The 19,511-nt window shown below is 38.9% G+C and overlaps 1 protein-coding gene and 1 long non-coding RNA gene across 4 annotated transcripts in view; one reads left to right on the forward strand and one right to left on the reverse strand.

Annotated features, from left to right (window-relative positions):
- The window catches only part of LOC105734572 (uncharacterized), an 885,080-nt gene that overhangs the window by 856,155 nt on the left and 9,414 nt on the right, over positions 1-19,511 (forward strand). Inside the window, exons 9-10 of one of the 2 annotated variants that reach the window (XR_010338163.1) lie at positions 11,970-12,052; positions 18,820-19,050. This is a non-coding gene — a long non-coding RNA (uncharacterized LOC105734572). Of the gene's footprint in view, positions 1-2,318; positions 10,645-11,969; positions 12,053-18,819; positions 19,051-19,511 lie in introns of those variants that run through there. The other variant, XR_010338164.1, reaches the window with a different exon arrangement.
- The window catches only part of PHEX (phosphate regulating endopeptidase X-linked), a 217,787-nt gene that overhangs the window by 21,817 nt on the left and 176,459 nt on the right, over positions 1-19,511 (reverse strand). For both annotated transcript variants that reach the window (XR_010338162.1, XM_012477402.2), the window contains exon 17: positions 2,377-2,431. Coding sequence is in view for 1 of the 2 variants with exons in the window: in XM_012477402.2 (XP_012332825.2) it covers positions 2,377-2,431 (55 nt within the window). In the remaining variant the exon portion in view is untranslated. The remainder of the gene's footprint in view (positions 1-2,376; positions 2,432-19,511) is intronic.

Genomic DNA, 19,511 nt, shown 5'->3' on the forward strand with positions numbered 1-19,511 from the left:
AGAATAGATGAACTTATGGGAAGTCATCTTGCTGGACCGTGACTCCCATGTCTTTAGCATATTTATATTCCCAATGCCAAATACCCAAATGATACTTAATAGCTATTCATTGAGTGGATAAGGACACAGAAGTCTTTAGGAAAAAAAATTCTCTTTCCCACTTAAGTATTCACTATGACTTAGCCTAAGGTACAAATAGACACTAACATTAACTCCTAGGTTTTTATGACCTTAGCTTTTATGTCAGAAAATCATGCTCACAGACCCAATAAACAAATCACCTAATAACTTCAAAATCTAACCAGACTATTTCCTAACCGCAATAATAGAAACTCAGTTAAATTATTAACAATAAGCAGAATCAAAGAATTCTAGGACTTTTTCAGTTTGAAGGCAGCTTAAAGAATATTTAGCCTAAACCTTTTTTTTTTTTTTTAGAAATATGTACATATTTCTAATCTTAAAAGTAGGGCAAATTGATTCCAAACATCTGAACACTAAAGAAAACTATGCAGCAGAGGCCTGGGATGATATTCATGAATTTGGTTAAATATGAACCTAGAATTTTTATTTATTCTAACAATGGTGCTTCCCTGTAGTAAGCTTTATCAATGGCTGCCCATGTCCTCTTAGCATTCACCATTTTTGAGCACACCAATCTGACACCCTTCAAATGTCAGCACCTGTTGGCCTAGGATGGGCACTGCCAGGTACCCCTGGTAGCAGCCCTCAATCAATGATAGAAGGTGAGTGGGAGGATAAATACCCCAGCTGCCATGTCTCTGAGGTGTGATCAGTCCAAAGCATGTTTTACAGTTCCCCATCAAGATTGAGCTCAGCTGCCCACAGTGATAACTGGCTTTGTAACACACATGTGGTAGGTGGAATAATGGCCTACAAAAGATGTCCACATGCTAATCTTTGGAACCTGTAAATATGTTATGTTACACGGCAAAGGGCAATTAAAGCTGCAAATAGAATTAAGGTTGCTAATCAGTTAACCTGAAAACAGGAAGATTATCCCGAAGTATCTGAATGGTCCCAATGTAATCACAAGGGTCCTTTTAAGTAGAAGGGAGAGACAGAAGATGAGAGTCAGAAGGAGATGTGACTATGGAACTTTAAAGATGGAGGAAGAGGTCATGAGCCAAGGAATGTGGGCCCCCTCTAGAAGCTAGAAAAGGCAAGAAAACAGATTCGACTCTAGAGCTTCCAGAAAGAAATGTAGCCCTGCTGACGCCTTGATTTTAGCCCAATGAGAACCAAGTTGGACTTCTGACCTACAGAACTATAAGTTTATAAGTTTCTGTAATTTAAAGCCACTAAGTCTGTAGTAATTCATTTTGGCAGCCATAAAAGACTCATAGGACACAATTTATTTGGCTTGTTTCCCTCACTATCTCAATTCTCCACTCTCCTGTTGGTGTTTCCTTATACCATCTCTCAAAAGAACTAATTGCACTTGAATACTTATCACAAGGTCAGCTTCTGGGAAAGCCCAATTTCTCTTATTGATATATTTATGGGAATCTATATCTTTTAAACCTCTATATTTTTAAATTGTCATATATCCAAACCAAAACACAAGAGACTCAACTTATAAAATCAAGACTAAAATTTTCCATGCATTAAAACACAGCAAGTAAAAAGCATAAAATAAAAGTGTTGATACTGACATTGAATATTATCAGAATCTCTACTATGTATGGAAATTGTGAATTACATGAGTCTACAATCTGTTGGTGTTAAAATGACTTTTAAACTGGTATCCCTAACTTCGTACATTACCAATTTTGACTTATTCTGTAGCTTCACAGGTTATATTTCTAAAGATAAATTTGATTATCTTACTAACTTGCTCAAAAATTTCAATATTTTCTATTGCCTATTAGTATCTGAGCTCCTTACCTGCCATGCAGAGCCCTCCAATATCAAATCTCAGTCTTCTTTTCCACACCTTCCCTTCATATACCATTTGGGCTAGCCAGACTAGACTCTGCCATTATAGAAACACTTTTCCCTCCTTATCTCACATTGTTTCTTCTACCTGGAATGGTTTTAGACCCATCACCATCAATTTGAATCCCAACAATCCTTCAAGGTCCAAATATTGGTAGTATGAGTTAATGGGTAAGAGAATAAATACATAAAAATGAAAGCCACCTATGTGTAAGTTGGGCTTCCTGTCCAGTCATACACTCTGGCAACAAGGATTGGAAAACAAATACCTAAAATGATAAGAGTACAGCCAACCCATGCCAGACTCTATGCCTTCTTTCTGCTGAATAACCACTGATTTTGTTTCTTTTGTCCTCCAGGAAAGCAACATGTTCTTTCTTCCTAACTGGTAACTGGTTTCTTTACTCATTTACTCACCGAGGATATTCTGTTCCCCAAAAGAAAGGCTTCTGGAGCTCTCCTGCTGGAAATCCTATGAGAAAGACAAAAAAATGTTAAGAGATACAGAGAGATTGATTCAATGATGAGTACCTGGTTCTAGCTATAATACTGAGGTTTCAAAGACCCTTCTGAAAGGCACTCCTTGTGGCACTTGGAGCCCTCTCAGAGATCTAGCTGTCTCAATGATATCAAGTCAACTGAGTTTGAAATAAGTGTATTAAATGGTTTCAGGGAAACCATTTTGCACTGGTACACTACTAGCAACGTCCAGCTTCCTGTGAGCTGGGCTCCTTCATACATGGCATTCCCATGAGGCTTCAGGCTGTCCAGCAGCTTTGCCTGATACAGAAAGGGCTGGCTTCATGGGTGTGCAGCCTGTGTCGTCACACAGACCCCACAAAGAAGGGTCCTGCACTTAGTTTAATGCTCTCCTGCCACCATCTCAAAATTCTTAGTGATTTTATCTTTGAACTTGTATTTTGTGAGTGGAGCCTGAGAGGACAATGGAACGTGTGTGTGTAAGCAGAGAAGATGTGCACAGTATATGTCTGCTGTTCCTTGGAGCCCCATTCACGCACAGCATTCACAATGCCCTAGCAGCACAGGACTCCATCAGACCCACAATGCATGGGAGTTCAGCAAGATGCCAAATAAGTACAAGGTAAACATGATATATCTGGAACTGAGTAAGCTCTGATAGCCCTAAGAGGCCATACATTTCATTCAAACCAGAATTTGCTTAAACCACCAAAAGAAGGTAGTGGAAGTCTAAGAAACATGAATGACCAAGGAATCCTGTCATAACCTTTCTTATACCTGTTACTTCCCTGTATTGGCCAACACCTACACTGAAAATGATGACATAGAAGGACAGAGAAAGATAGGGTGAATTATATGGTTTGGCTGTGTCCCCACTCAAATCTCACCTTGAATTGTAATAATACCTACATGTCAAGAGTAGGGCCAGGTGGAGATAACTGAATCATGGGGGCAGTTCCCCCATACTGTTCTCATGGTAGTGAATAAGTCTCACAAGTTATAATGGTTTTATAAAGGGGAGTTCCCCTGCACAGGCTTTCTTGCCTGCCGCCATGTAAAATGTGCCTTTGCTCCTCTTTCACCTTCCACAGTAATTGTGAGGCCTCCTCAGCCATGTGAACTGTGAGTCAATTAAAATGCTTTCCTTTATAAATTATTCAGGCTCAGGTATGTCTTTATTAGCAGTGTGAGAACAGACTAATACAATGACCTACAGTTTCTTTTCCTTTTAGTCCTTCCTTACTCATCAGTAAACCAAAGGTAGAGAGTATTGGTAGAATGTACATGTATTAAGAAGTGAAATAAAAACAGTGTGAGTTTTGTTCAGCATTTCCTCCATGCTAGTAAGAACAAAATACATATGCACATACAAGCTACAAAATACAAACTGTGTAATTTTGGTGATTCCACATACAAGTTAAATGCTCTTATGTTTGCATTTAAAACTATCATTCCACAATATAGAGATGAAAAATAACACTCATGCAATGACTTAAATCTTTCATTTTCCTTATAATAGCATTGAATAGCAAATAAAAAATACCATGACAAGTTGAAAGAGAAAGACCACAAAAGATAGAGCAAGGCTGTATATTTTAGCACCCTCAATGTCATTTTTTCCTGCTTTTGGAACAAAAGGCCCCACATTTTTATTTTGCACTGGGCTTCCCAAATTATGTACCTGACTTTGAGTGCAGATGAATAGGAGACATGCTTTGCTTTGCCCTTGCAACTCACCACTAAATTTTGCACCCTGGGTTGATCCTAGGAACTGTACTTACAAGTCATCACAGCTGATAGAGCAAAGAACCATAACCAAAAAGAGAGAGAGAAGCCTCCTGTAGTGTCCTTCACTGCTCCAGAGCAACAGTTCTAGGCCCTATGAGACTGAAAGCTGTTTTATAAGTCAAAATGTTCTTCCTCCCTCTTCTTTTTTTTTCTCTCTCTTCTCCATGTCAGAACACATGAGGAGAAATGATGATGGGAAAGCAAGTCCTTAATTTAGAAGGGAAATGGTGGTTCTATATAACCGTTATGTATATTCTTTATATTAATATCATAGTTTGCAATTTCAAGGTGCAAAAGCCTAATTGCAAAACAGAAATGGCTCCAGCTCATAGTTGTCTGTAATTTTCACATAAAGGAAAATGCATCTAATATGATTTTCAAGGGGCAAGATCATAATAATATTCATAATTTCTACATTTCCTTAATTACTTTCGGCATCTTTACATCACTATTCCGTCCTCATTCTGACTTGGATATATATACATATGTAAATATGTATTACATATAAATGCAAATCAGAGTGTTTATATGAAAACTCGTTTCACATAGTAAATCATCAAAAAGCAATGATATTTCCTGATAACAATGATCATAAACCAATGTGATTTCATTGTTAAATCATTATGGCTTCCCTGGCTGGTAATGTGCCCAGCTGGAAGCATTTATGTCCATTGCCAACCTCTTTACAGGAAAACGTCTGACACCTGCATGAGCCTCTATTTCTGCCACTTTTGCCATTAGAGGCCCCAGACTCAAAAGGTGAAGCCATCACATCACTCTGTTCAACTGTATCTGCTGAGCTTGTTGGGGCCATGGAACCCAATACTGATAAACAGAAGAATCTGGTGCCCTTAGGCATGTTTTGCTGAAGTGAATGGATTAATAGTGTAAGCTGCATTTTTGGAGAAGTCAACCAGCTAGAGTGATAGATGGAATCCCTACAGGGTCGACTCAGTATCTTATCTTATAAAGCAGATAAGTTGTATTTAGCAAAGGTAGAAGTGAAAAATAAGTAGAAAGGGAATTCCTTTTCTCTCCCTTTTTAATAGGTTCTTATGTTCATATCCATTTTATTTTATTTTTTTTTTTTCCATTTCAACACCACCTTCCCACCTGTTTCACACTCTTACAGTTCCTTTTTCTATCAGTGTACTTATGGGAGCTGTTCCTCACAGTATAAATGTCTCTGTGGAGGTGGGGGAGGAGAGGGAGAGAGAGAGAGAGAGAGGGAGAAGGAGAGGGAGAAGGAGAAGGAGAGGGAGAGGGAGAGGGACATTTAAGTAGTGGTAGACAAAAAGTAATAAATGTGATAACAGGTAATATTGGCCAAGGTGTAGGAAACACGGTGATGGGAGTGTAAGTTGTTGCAAGCATTTTAGAGATCAATTTAGTCATCTCTTAATGCTTTAAATGCTGTTTTTTAAAAACTGAGTAACCAGTGATATGGCAAAAGCTCTAAAAAATATTAAGTGAAAAACACCATTCAGTACAGTGTATGGAATTCTTTTTGTGTAATCTATGTGTAAGAGTAAGCACCCATATATACAGTCAGTTCTGCTATAACACCTGTATTGAAACGGCAAATTTATTCCAAGGCAATTGATACATTAGGGGGAAATTTGGACATAACTCCCATTTCAAATTTGCTTATCCACAAGAAATGCTAGGAAAAAGCAGAAAACTGCACCCAAATGGACTGAGCCATATAAGAATACACAAAATGCATACACCTCAACATAACTAACTGCCTCAGTTCGCCACATTGGGTAGGAGCCACACTCCCCACATCCGGTGTTAAAACTTTCCTTCCAATTTCATGTAACCCTCCTTCCACCATAACCCAAAAGCTCACAAGGAACACCCCCTCCAATGTCAACTTACACAAGCAAGTCTTTTCAAGGGAAGGTGCCATATTTACTGTAGCATTTGTGTGTTTACCCATTTAACATGTATAAAACCGTGCTATCATTTTTACTGGGCTCCCAGCTTTTGTTTATAATGTGTCACTGATAAAGGTTTTAATTGTTGTGCCCCAACCTCATTTTTCGCATAAGCCCTGTGACCTTTTATTACATACTTTTGCATAGCACAGTGGTGTTTAAGAATACATATATGGCCGGGCGCGGTGGCTCATGCCTGTAATCCCAGCACTTTGGGAGGCCAAGGCGGGCAGATCACGAGTTCAAGAGATCAAGACCATCCTGGCCAACATGGTGAAACCCCGTCTCTACTAAAAATACAAAAATTAGCTGGGCATGGTGGCGCGTGCCTGTAGTCCCAGCTACTCGGGAGGCTGAGGCAGGAGAATTGCTTGAACCCAGGAGGCAGAGGTTGCAGTGAGCCGAGATCGCGCCATTGCACTCCAGCCTGGCGCCTGGTGATGTAACGAGACTCTTGTCTCAAAAAAAAAAAAAAAAAAAAAAACCCACATATAGTAGGACTGACTGTATACATACATACCTGCCACTGGTTTTCAAATTTTATAATGCACCAGAATCACAGGAGGGCTTGTTAAATTACAGATTGCTGGGCACCGCCCCCCCCACCTCAGTTTATGACTCAGTAAGTCTAGGGTAGGGCTAAGAATTTGCATCTGACAAGTTCCCAGGTGATGCAGATTTTGCTGGTCTGGGTACCACAGTGAGAACCACTACCCAATCACTTGCACAAGTGCACTAGAGTTCATTGCTGCATGGCTTGTAGTTGAGAAGCGTGCAGCAAGCTAAATGTCCAAATAAGAGGACAGTGACTTAATTATGGTATAGCCATATTGTGGAATGCTGTGCAGTAAGTGAAAAGGAGGTAGGTCTTAACATTCCAGCATGGGAAATAATCCCCAAGACATGTTGTTGGCATAAGGCAAGGTACAGATATAGATATATAAATACAATTTATTTTCTTACATAACTATTCTACTATTGTGAGCATATACATATATGTGTGTATATGTCTTATGTGTATACGCATGTAAATTATTTAAGAGTCTGTCAAATACATATCAAAGTGATCACAGTGGTTACCTTTTGGAGAAAATCAGGATTTGGGGTAGTGGCTGATAAAAATGGCTCTACACATAAATGTAATGTTTTAAATTTTGATTATCCAAAGATCATCAACTTGTGTAATGAAAATTCTTTTAGAAATAAGTTTGTGTATATTATAGAAAATTCTTCTAAAGGCTGCTGAAAAACAGTTAACAGTTAACTAACCTTACATAGTATTATTTTGTTCCTGCATTTGTTAACACTAGCAAATTCCACTCCTATTTCAGGCAAAAATACAAATTGTGATTATACCATTTCAATGATTAAAATTCTGACAAAAGAAAATATTGGTGTTTGTAATAACCTAATTATTTATCAGTACTAGTGTCTCTTTCAAATCTGCACCAGGGAATGCCACAAGAGCCTGCTTTGGGTTTTTTACTAGGGTCAACCTCTCATTTTTATTGGTGTTTCTCATTATAATTCTCCTATCAGTAAATATGGAGTAACCTAGTTGGAGCTTAGCAAAATACTAATCATAAAAGGCAGACTGCTTTTGTTTAGGACACAATTGCCAAAGAACCAATCACATTCAATGGGTGATTACCCCAGGTTCAACTATTTGACTTTTATAGTCATAAATCATACCCTGACGGTAGCTACAGCTTTCCCAGAAAACTTAAATGCCTCAATGTGTCTGGCTTTCAGTACATATTTTTGTAAGTTGCATTAATTAGACTTTTTTTTTAGTACAAACAAGTATGGAGAAAAAAAACAAAATTAGCCCATTATTCTACAGCTCAGACCTCAAGAAAACAAATAAATAAATATATTCAGGCCTAGAAAATTCACACTGTATAGAGAGATATGAAGAAAAGGAAGAATTTTCCTTTTGCCCTACCCCTCTCTCCCTAACCTAGAACCTACTTTCCACCACTATCTGTATGGCTTGCTTCAGATACTTACACTAAGATCATCTTTTCATTAATACCTTCCCTAGTGCTTTTTTAAGGGGCATGATGTTATTCTACCCACTTGCTTGCTTTGTAACTCATCATAACACTTACCACCATCTAAGATACTTTACATTTGACTTATTTTGTGTGAATTTTCTCTTTCCCCAACTAGAATACAAGTTCTATAACAAAAGGGATTTTTATTTTTTGCTATTCTTTAATGGTGATATCCTCAGAGCTAGAACAATACCTGGCTCATGGTAAGCACTCAATAAATACTTGTTGAATGAATTGAATCTGTATTTTGTGAAATTCAAAGGGATGACTGGGGTTGAAGCATTACCTATCGTTAGGAGTACATCTTGTTAGCCAAAGTTTAAAACATTATATGATACTACTAGTAGTACCAACATATTACTTCTTCAATTTTCTCATTCAGTACCAGATTTGAGATATGTTGCATTATACAAGTTCTGGATTTCATTTTCCTTCTAGATAAAAGGATTTGTTGGTTCCATTCTCTTGCTATCATGGCAGAACTAGTGTACTTTTGAGATCAGCACATTTTTCCAATAAACTTTCAATCAGAATACAGATCTTAACAAGCTAAAAAGTCCTGCACAGTTTTATGCAAATTCCACCACTCCTGTATCCTCTTAGTCCACCCTGCTGACCTCCAATAAAAGTAAAATTTTTTTTTATGTTTGTGACATATGCAGAAAAGAGAAAATTAGACAAAATATTGATCAAAGGCCTTTGGCCTAGAGAATATTGAACTAATTGAATCCGTTTTCCCTACATTCATTGTTGCTTTCACTTTGGTGCAGCATTAATTTTAAGTTCCATATTCATAAGTGTACGGTTCAGAAAAGTTATACGAAAAATATTTTTAAGACATTACCTTCCAAAATTATACATTATTTGGAAGTGTTTTTTTTTTTAGTATTAACACTTACAAATGTAGATAGTTTTGAAACAACTATGAACCAGACTCAGACATATTTTCCTGTTATTTCCATGTTTGGTCGGAGTTTTACAAAACAGGAAGCCCCAACTTTCATTGCCAGTCTGAAGAAACCCAGACCATGTGCTTTTTCCCTTTCTCTCCAGCAAACTTTTATAAATGTAGTAACACAATGCAAGACAACTTGAATCACCTCATCTACATTTAGGAGGATTTCATTCATAAATTTAACATCTCTTTTGATTCCTCTGAAGGAATAAGCTTATTGAATTTGTTCATTTAGGATCCCTCCAGCAGCCTCTGGGACAGAAGTGACAGAGCCAGGGGCAAATGACAAAGTAAATTCAGTCCAAAAAAAGGGTGACCAAGGGAAAATTACAAAGGAGAATTCAATGGGCTTGAGGATGTGTGGGCCAGCATACACATTCAACTGTTTATTGAACTAAATCTGTGTCCATATTTGCTGTAGCTGCTTTCTCCAGAAATATACTTGGGTTTTTCATTAAGTGTGTACCTGTGTCTGTTTTCTTTCAGTGTGGATGTTTGTGATATTTTTGGTAAGGGGCTATGTTAATACCTTCTATTGCATTATTAGTTTTGTCAAACTATGGGATATTTGGTCTTTTGCATGGATTTTCTTGATGCATATTAACATGGCTTTACTGTAGTACAAGTTGTGACAGTAAATTTTTTTCAAAAGCCTTAGGTGTGTGCTTATATTATTAAACTATGTATAGTCTATATTTCAGGTCTATTGTTGATATATCATATCTACATTATTGTACTTCTTGGTGAAATTCACTTGTAGTTACCTTCTGCTCACTTCTTTATTTTACTTGTTCTGTGCAACAGCTTCTAGTTCACTAAGTGAACGTATTTTATGACCCTAATTTTGGAGTGTCAGTCTATTTAGATCCTACTATAACAACTATTGGGAATAGATGGGTATGGTTGTGATGATGCAATTTCTATGCATAACCACTGACTACTAACATTTACTGGGCACCTATGATGTTCCAAGCCACATGGGTAAGCTCTGAACATACAAACGTCCTCAAAGAACCTACAATCTAGTGAGGGAGAAAGGATACCACTAGACAAATAATCCTATTTGCAAGACCTAAAGAGGAAGGTAAACTTATACCAAGCTCTCTAAAATATGCTTTTTAGTTTAAATATGTTTTAAACTCAGTAGAGAAAAGAAATACTGGATACGTAGGAGTAAATGTGCAGAAGTGTTTTGAGAGGGAGTTATTTATTCACATGTCTAGCTAATGGGTGACAGATGTGGTCTGTAAGGTCATTTGGGGTTTGGAGTAGGAACGGTTTAGGAAACTGGTGCTCCAAGATTGGTCTGCAGACCAGCAGCATCAGCATCACCAGGGCACTCCTTAGAGATGGAAATGTTTGCACCCCCACCTCCCCAGACCTACTGAATAGCCCCTCAGGCTATTCTGGCACACGCTAAACTTAGGACTCATTGGTTTATGTCAGGGTAAGTACAGTATTCTCAACCCCAAATGCTTATCACCTGGGGAGCTTTTTTTTTTTTTTTTTTTAAATATATCCATGTCCAAGCCCCTGCCTCAGACCTATTAAGTCACAATCGCTGGGATGGAACCCTGAACATAGGCATTTTTTAAAAGCTCCCCAGGTGATCTGACTATTCAAACAGGTTCAGGACTGTTGGTTTAGGAAAAATAAGGAACTTCTTATGTTTAACTGATCTATAAATTGGTCATCCTGTCTTTCTGTCATCAACACCATGCATGTAACAATGTAACATATGATGACCTGTATTACAAGTTTGTACACTATACTTTCAAAACTGAAATTTTACAGGCCTTATACATTATGACTGTAGTAAAAAACAAAAAGAGTTTAAATAGCACCTGCTTTAGAAAATCCAGGATGAATGCTTACTCTAAGAATGAATGTTACATCTTATTCAGGATTAGTTCTTGTAATCAGATAAGCCGGACACCATTCTAGAATCTAGGGGGCCATCAGTCAGGACATGGAAATTGCTGCAATTACAAAGCATTTTTGGTTATGTTTTCTGCTGTAAAATGATCTCATTGTCATCATTGCTAAGATTAATCATGGCTTTTTTTTTCTAGTTGGCATCTTGCAGTAGTTTGGTGAATGCCAACCTTCCCCTTTCCAGAAAGTATCAAGTTCTAACAGCTGTGACTCCTGTCAAGGGATTCAGCAAGATGCCTTAGCCATCTGCTGGCTTCCTGCAGGTAACCTCCTGCCACCACATCTATCAGCCTAGAGCTGACAAGCAGAAAACAGCTTCTGAAATCTGCCCTCCATCTTGAAACCTTCTCTGCTGGCCCTTCTATTTTTTTCCTGCCATAATTATCTTTAGGCTGCAACGAAGGAACCTCCCTTCACCCCTGCACCCTTTACCAGGGTGACCAACCATCCCGGTCTAGCTGGGACAGAAGGGGCTCCTGGGATGCGGGACTTTCTGCGCTAAAACTGGGATGGTCCCAGGCAAACCAGGAGAAGTTAGTAGTAACCCCACCTTTACCCAACAAGTCTAACCTCTTTTGCATTTGCTGCATTTTTATAGCTCAGTGGTTCTCAATCTTTGGCATCTTACAGAAGTTTGGTAGCTAAGATCTTGTTAAAACATAAATTGCTGGACCCAAATCCCAGAGTCTGATTCAGCAGGTAGGTCTAGATGATGCCCATCTAGCAGAAGGGATGCTGATGATCCAGGGACCAGACTTTGAGAACCACTGCTACAGTTCAGCATCTGGCAGATAAAACACTAATTTCCTTCCACTATGAAGCTCAGTGTCTCATATTCTACTCATATTCCAACAGGTCCTCTCATTTATCAATTGCTGTACTAAGTATCTGAAACTGATTCTAGCAGCAGGGATATTCAGCCCAGGCCTAGGAGCATGGTAGGTACTCAACAAATGCTTATGTGGGTTCACTGAACCGTATCTGGTTATGCAATAATGATCTCAAGAATGAAATGTGACTAACATTTTCCCCATATCAATTAGACAAAAAACTGAGTCTATTCATTTCCTCCAACGGCATCTTTAAGATGCAACTCATTAAAGGTTAAACCATCTCATCTGTTAGTGGAAAGACAAATTGGTACCACTTTCTCTAGAGAAGTTGGGCAAGATGCATTTCAAAACCCTCAAATGGGGGATACCATTTGATACAGCAACTCCTCCACTTCTAGGAATTTACTTTAGAGAAATAGTCTCAGATTTAGACAAAAACTTAGCCACAAAACTTAACACAGAGGGTTAACAATAGGGAAACAGCCTAAATGTCCATTGGGAAGTAATTAAATTAAGGCGTTTTCTCAATTGAACACTATACTCAATGACTTAGAAGAATGTGCAACACATGGAAAAATATTCATGTTCCAATGTTCATTGGGGAAAAAGTAGTACTATTGGATGAATCCGTAAATTGTAAAATATTTGTAGATAAACGTACATTTGAGTGGTATTCAACAAAAGTATCAACCATGACTATCTTTAAATGGTATTAAGTTTTTAGCTCACCTAAAATTTTTTTAGATTTCCTACAATAAATATGAACTACTTTTGTAATAACGGTAAAAGACAATTGATTTTTTAAAGAAAAGACAAATGAGATTGTGACCATCGAGGTAAATTAATGAGATTTCTCCCTGACTTCCTGTCTCCTGTTCCCATAGCTGGTTTTTAGGTTCCTATGCTCACCTCATCCTGGCTTACTTACATCCAGGTAGTTGCCAGTGAGCGCCCCACTCAACACTCACACCCTGTCTTTAATCAGGTCGACTCTGATAATCATTTCATGCTTTCCTACTACCAGCCCTGCAGCCAGCCTGCCCCGTGCACTAGGTCTGAAAACAGCGTTTAGAAATACCCTGCAAGTGGTAAATGCATCCTTATAGGCATTCATTCTGGGACTTACCATGATAACAGGAATCCCAAGACACTGCAGAGCCTTCCAGATGAGGCTACCTTTATCTTCCCATGATACTACCCAGAACACCATTCTCAGATGCCTCCTTAGTTAGGCTTCAGAAACTGGGGGGCTGTATCAGGACCTCCAAATTCCTCAACTAAACCAGGACAAGAATGCCTTAAAATAGGTGTAGCAGAGCTGGGCGTGGTGGCTCACATCTGTAATCCCAGCACTTTGGGAGGCTGAGGCAGGGGATCACTTGAGGTCAGGAGACCAGCCTGGCCAACATGGTGAACCCCTGTTTCTACTAAAAATAGATTTTTAAAAAATAGCCTGTCGTGGTGGCAAGCGCCTGTAGTCCCAGCTACTCAGGAGGCTAAGGCAGGGGAATCACTTGAACCTGGGAGGCGGAGGTTGCAGTGAGCCAAGATCGGGCCATTGCACTCCAGCCTGGGTGACAGAGTGAGACTCCATCCCACTCCATGCTGCAAAAAAAAAAAAAAAGTTGTAGCAGGTGTTCCACAACCTTGCTAAGTGCATCATCTGTCAGTTTTGCAAACTATTCAAAGTTTGTTCATGACTTAACTTCAGCTAACTTAACAAAAGTTTTAAAATCTCAGTGTAAATTTTGGAAAGTAAACCTTTTGAGGGAGTATATCTAAATATGCTTTTTAAACTAGCTTATGTAATAACCCCTCCTCTACTCTTCCCATAAGCTAAAGACCCAAGGAGATCACAGGCTTACCCAAAAGTCTTACAAAGAACAGCACTCTTAGAAGAGGCAATAATGAACTGCTCGATGCCATCACCCTTTTGGGCATGAAATCAGCAGGACATAGGGACCACCTAACCTTCTCACCCTCACCTCCGGGCTACCCTACACTCTATAGTATCTTGTTTCCATACCAGAATAGAAACAATCCCCCAACTAGTGAAAGAGTGACATAGGTGAGGAGATGATATAATAATGACTAACACATTTATATCATACGTTTAAACTTTTCAGAGTGTGTTCATGTATATCATCTCATGGCTTGCTTATTTATTTATTTATTTATTTATTTATTTGAGAGAGAGTCTCGTTCTGTCACTCAGACTGGAGTACAGTGGCGCAATCTCAGCTCACTGCAACCCCCGCTTCCCATGTTCAAGTGATTCTCGTGCCTCAGCCTCCCAAGTAGCTGGGACTACAGGCACCAGCCACCATGCTCAGCTAATTTTTGTATTTTTAGTAGAGACAGGGTTTCCCCATGTTGGCCAGGCTGGTCTTGAACTCCTGGCCTCAAGTGATCTGCCCACCTTGGTCTCCCAAATTGCTGGGATTACAGGTGTGAGCCACTGCACCCAGCCTATCACATGACTGTAATTCTCAAATTTCCTATCCAGTTTTGAACAGTGTAGTGTGACAATAAACAAGGATGCAATCAGATAAGTTGGGTTATACTCCGAGCTCTGCAATTTGCTAGTGCAGTCTTTGGGAAGTTACTTCACCTGTCTGAGCTTCAGTTTCCTTTTTCTGTAAAATGAGCCCATAATACCAAGTTTATAGAAGTCTTGTGAAGATTAGAGATAACATATATTAAAATACCTGGCATAATGCTTGGCACATTAATGGTTCCTCAGCAAAAGGTAGCTGCAAAGAACAATTATAATCTCCATTTGATGGAAGTCCTTTAAAGCCTTAGTGGAAAAGTTAGAAAATTACAGTACTCCCCCCTTGTCCTTGGGGGATATGTTCCAAGACCCCTGGTAGACACCTGAAACCTCAGATAGTACCAAACTAATACACACACATGCACGCAATGCACAAATTTCTTTTTCCTCTACAGGTTCAGGTATAGAAGATTTGTTCTTACTGTAGATTTTAGCAATCTCAATATATGACTTTTTTTTTATTTCCTTAAGTGGAGAACTTTCACCTTAGCACAGAAAGGAAGCTTTTCTTTGGCATACCTGAATTGCCAGCATCACTACTCTTTTGCTTTGGGGCCATTATTAAGTAACATAGAGTTACTTGAGCACAAGCACTGTGACAGTTGATCTGATAACTGAGACAGCTACTAAGTGACTAACAGGCAAGTAGCGTATACAGTGTGGATACACTGGACAAAGAGATGATTCATGTCCCAGGCGGGACAGAGCTAGATGGCAAGAGATTTCATCGTGCTACTCAGAATGCCACACATTTTAAAATTTAGAAATTGTTTACTTCTGGCATTTTCCACTGAATATTTTCAGACCTTGGTTGCCCATGGGTAACTGAAACAATGAAAAGCAAAACCATGGATAAGGGAGGACCACTGTGCTATCTGTATTATCACTATGCAGTTATAAGAGAATGATCTCCTGGGATTTGATTTATCCACTTCCTACTCCTCCTCACACTTGTCACTGCCTAAGTTTAGGCCCTCCCCATCCTTCTCTTGAGCCATTTGCAAAAATCCTAACTGGTCTTAGTGGCTGCAATCTGTCCCTTTCCAGGCCATGATCTTTCATACTAGGATAAAGGAAGCTGATATGGTTTGGCTGTGTCCCCACCCAAATCTCATCTTGAATTGTAGCTCTCGTAATTCCCACATGTTGTGGGAGGGACCCAGTGGGAGGTAATTAAACCATGGGTGCAGGTTCCCATGCTGTTCTCATGATAGTGAATATGTCTCACAAGATATGATGGTTTCATAAAGGAGAGTTCCCCTGCACACACTGTCTTGCCTGCCACCATGTAAGACGTGCCTTTGCTCCCCCTTCACCTTTCACCGTGATTGTGATGCCTCCCCAACAATGTGGAACTGTGAGTCCATTAAATCTCTTTCCTTTATAAGTTACCCAATCTCAGGTAAGTTTTTATTAGCAGCCTGAAAACAGACTAATACAGAAATTAAAACTTAAATTATTTGCCTCCTCCCATAAAAACTATACTAGCTCCCTCTGGCCTGTTCTTTGACATGACCCACAAAGCCCTCCTTCCACATATCATCTCCCATCATTCCCTTTGCTCTCTCTTCCACCAATGCAAGCTGTCCCACAGCAATTGTGGCCATCTCACAGTCTGTTCCTGTGCTATGTTCTGCCATATCTGCTGCCTTTGCACCAAACAGTGCTTCTTCCTGCATGCCCTAACCCTCAAAGCCTTCTCTGCCCAGAGAAATTTCTTTTTCTTTTCAAAGTCCACTCAAACATCACTTTCATTGGGAATCCAATCTTGACTCCAGGTTTAATTAATCCTCCACTGTGGCTACCAGAATGCCCTGCAAACGCTTCTGTTGCACACTCAACATGATGTCCTCTAAATGACCTGGTAACAAGTCTCTCCCTCCCAACTCCTCAAAAGCAAGGACTAATAGCTAATATTTATTGAGTGCCTACTATGAACCATACTCTATGCCAAGCATTATATGTATGTAATAGTAGTCACCATCCTATAGGGTTGTTGTGAAGATTAAATGATATTATATATATATAATATATATTTTATATAATTTTTATATATTATGATACATAACATAAATATATACTATACATTAATAGCATATGCATAATTTATATATATAACTATAAATGTATATTATTAGATATAATTTATATATTATAGTAACATATTATTAGATATTGTATAATATCTATTAGATTATATATAATATACTAGATAACATTAGATATTATATGTATAATATCATTTAATTGTCACAACAACCCTATAGAATGGTTACTACTATTATCTCCATTTTACGGATAATTAAACTGAGACTTAAAGATGTTAAGTAACTTGCCCAAGGGTGCAAGTTATTAGTGGATTGAATCCTAGCCAAGCCAGGATTCAAAATCAAACGGTCATACTTCAGAGCTCACACCCTTAACCACTACACCACACAATGTTATGTTATATACCCTCCTACCAAACTCAGTTAGTACCTGGGCATGCTATAATAGCTCTATTAGTTACCTCTTGCTGTATAACAAATCATCCCCAGACATAGTTGCTATCTCCCCATTTCTCTGGGTCAGGCATTTGGAAACAGCTTATTTAGGTGGTTCTGTATCAGAGTGTCTTGTGAGGTTGCAGCCAAGATGTCAGCCTGGGCCACAGTCACCTGAAGGCTTGGCTGCACTGGGGAATCTACTTCCAAGATGGTGCACTCACATGGTGCTCCTAATGGACAGGGGGCCTCAGTTCCTTCACATGTGGACCTGTGAGCTGCCTGAGTGCACTCACAGTGTGGTGGCTGGCTTCCTCCAGAGTGAACAATCCATAAAACAAAACCCACAATGTTTTTATGACCCAGCCTCCTAAGTCCTAGTCTAGAATTTCCATAGCATCCTATTAGTTACAGTGATAAGCCTTACTCAGTGTGGGAGGGAACTAGACAGGGGCATGAATAGCAGAAAGTGAGAATCACTGGGGCCTTATCAAGTGAATAAGTGGGAAAAAATTACTAAGAATTGGTCTGAGTATCAGGATCTCTTTTAGGTAATGAGAAATTTGGATGAGGTGACCACTTAAGTTTCTTTCTAAAAGAATGGAAGACTATTCCCAAATTCTATATATTAGCCTTATTTTCCCATGTCCCCAAGTGGAACATCAAATGAATTCAAAGATTTAATTTCATTAAATTCCAAGAGAAGCCACAGGTGAGTATTTGCTATCTTAGCTTTTAATTTATGGTTTTTTACTTCATGGTTTCAGGCAGAGCCAATGAAGTATTAGAAATTTTCCCAGTTTGAAACACCGTTATTTCCATAATAGCAAAACGAATCTATGTTTGATTTCCAGATTAATTCCATAATTCAATGCCAGCATAAGCCCAGCCTCTGGACAAAGGCTTATCTTCTTTAGCAGAATATCTCTGATTAAACTGAGGAAACAAAATCCCTTGTGTATAACTGCAAAGATGATAAAATCACTGGTTTTAGCCCTTAGGCCATGCTTGTTTTCAAGCCAAGATTTTATCTGTTTAAAATACTTCTTTAATTTGATTTGAGATGTATGAAAATAAGAACTAAATACTTAAATGAGGCACTTTTCAAATATGCTTTGATACTGAATACTTAAATTGAATTTTATTCTAAAGACCAATCCATGTAAGTAGAAATGAAAACGGAATATGAGCTATTCACTCTTCCCACCACTACCACTACCCGAATAGATCCAAAGAACCATGGAAGCTGAGTGAGAACTCTCCTCAATGGCACACTGGAGCCCATTCTCTCAAAGCACTCTACTCTAGGGGTTGGCAAACTGCAGCCTTGCCACCTGTTTTGTAAATAAAGTTTTACTGGAACACACCCAGGCTTATTGGTTTATGAATTATCTATGACTGCCATGACAAAGTTGAGAAATTGCAACCAAGACAGTATGGCTTGCAAAGCCAAAAATATTGCTATCTGGCAATACACAGAGAAAGTTCGCCAATCCCTGGTCTACCCCTCTAGAGACTTTGAGGCAAGCTATTATTAGCTCAAGATGTCCATGCATACTATATGCTGTTCCAAATATTTTTATGGAGAAAAGGAGGGGTGTTCCTATTTATTTTGAGGTGTTACTTAACATACAGTAAAGAGATAAAATTTTTCTTGTTGTTAAAGACAGGATCTTGCTCTGTCACCCAGGATGGAGTACAGTGGCATAATCATAGCTCACTGCAGCCTCAAACCCCTGGGCTCAAGCAATCCTCCCACTTTAGCCTCCAGAGTAGCTGAGACTACAATCGCACACCACCACACCTGGCTAATTCTTTGTCGTTTGTTTTTGTAGACACAGGGTCTTCGTATATCGCCCAGGCTGGTCTCAAACTACTGAGTTAAAGCGATCCTCCCACCTTGGCCTCCCAAAATGCTGGGATTACAAGTGTGAGCCATTATACCCACCCAGACACAAATCTTAATGACAGTGAGCTTTTACTCTTGCATCACCTGTGTAACCATCTCTCAGATCAAGATAAAGAATGTGTCATAGGCCCCGTCTCAGTCAATACCTCCAACAAAGGTAATCATTATTTTAACTTCTATCATATAGATTTATTTGCCTGTTTCTGAACTTTATACACATGAAACAGAACAGTATTTGGTCTATAACTGGCTTCTATTACTCAGCATTTACTCAGTGGCACACATACATATTATAATGTGGAGTAGTTCATTTTTTCATGGTTGTGTAAGATTCAATCATTTACCTCTTCTTCTGTTGGGCATAAAAATCTGTTTATTTTATTGGGAGTGGAATTTCTGGGTAATAGGAGATATCAGCAAACTGTCAAACACTTTTCCAAATTGGTTGTGCTTTATTCAAAAATATTGTTTTAATATATAAAATCTCTCTCTTTTTTTTTTTTTTTTTTTTTTGTAGACAGAGTCTTACTCTGTCACCCAGGCTGCAGTTGCGTAATCTCAGCTCACTGCAACCTCCACCCTTTGGGTTCAAGTAATTATCCTGCCTCAGCCTCCCCA

This window comes from Aotus nancymaae, unplaced genomic scaffold (assembly GCF_030222135.1).
Source record: "Aotus nancymaae isolate 86718 unplaced genomic scaffold, 86718_ANA_hifiasm-v0.15.2.pri h1tg000058l, whole genome shotgun sequence".
NCBI lineage: Eukaryota > Metazoa > Chordata > Mammalia > Primates > Aotidae > Aotus > Aotus nancymaae.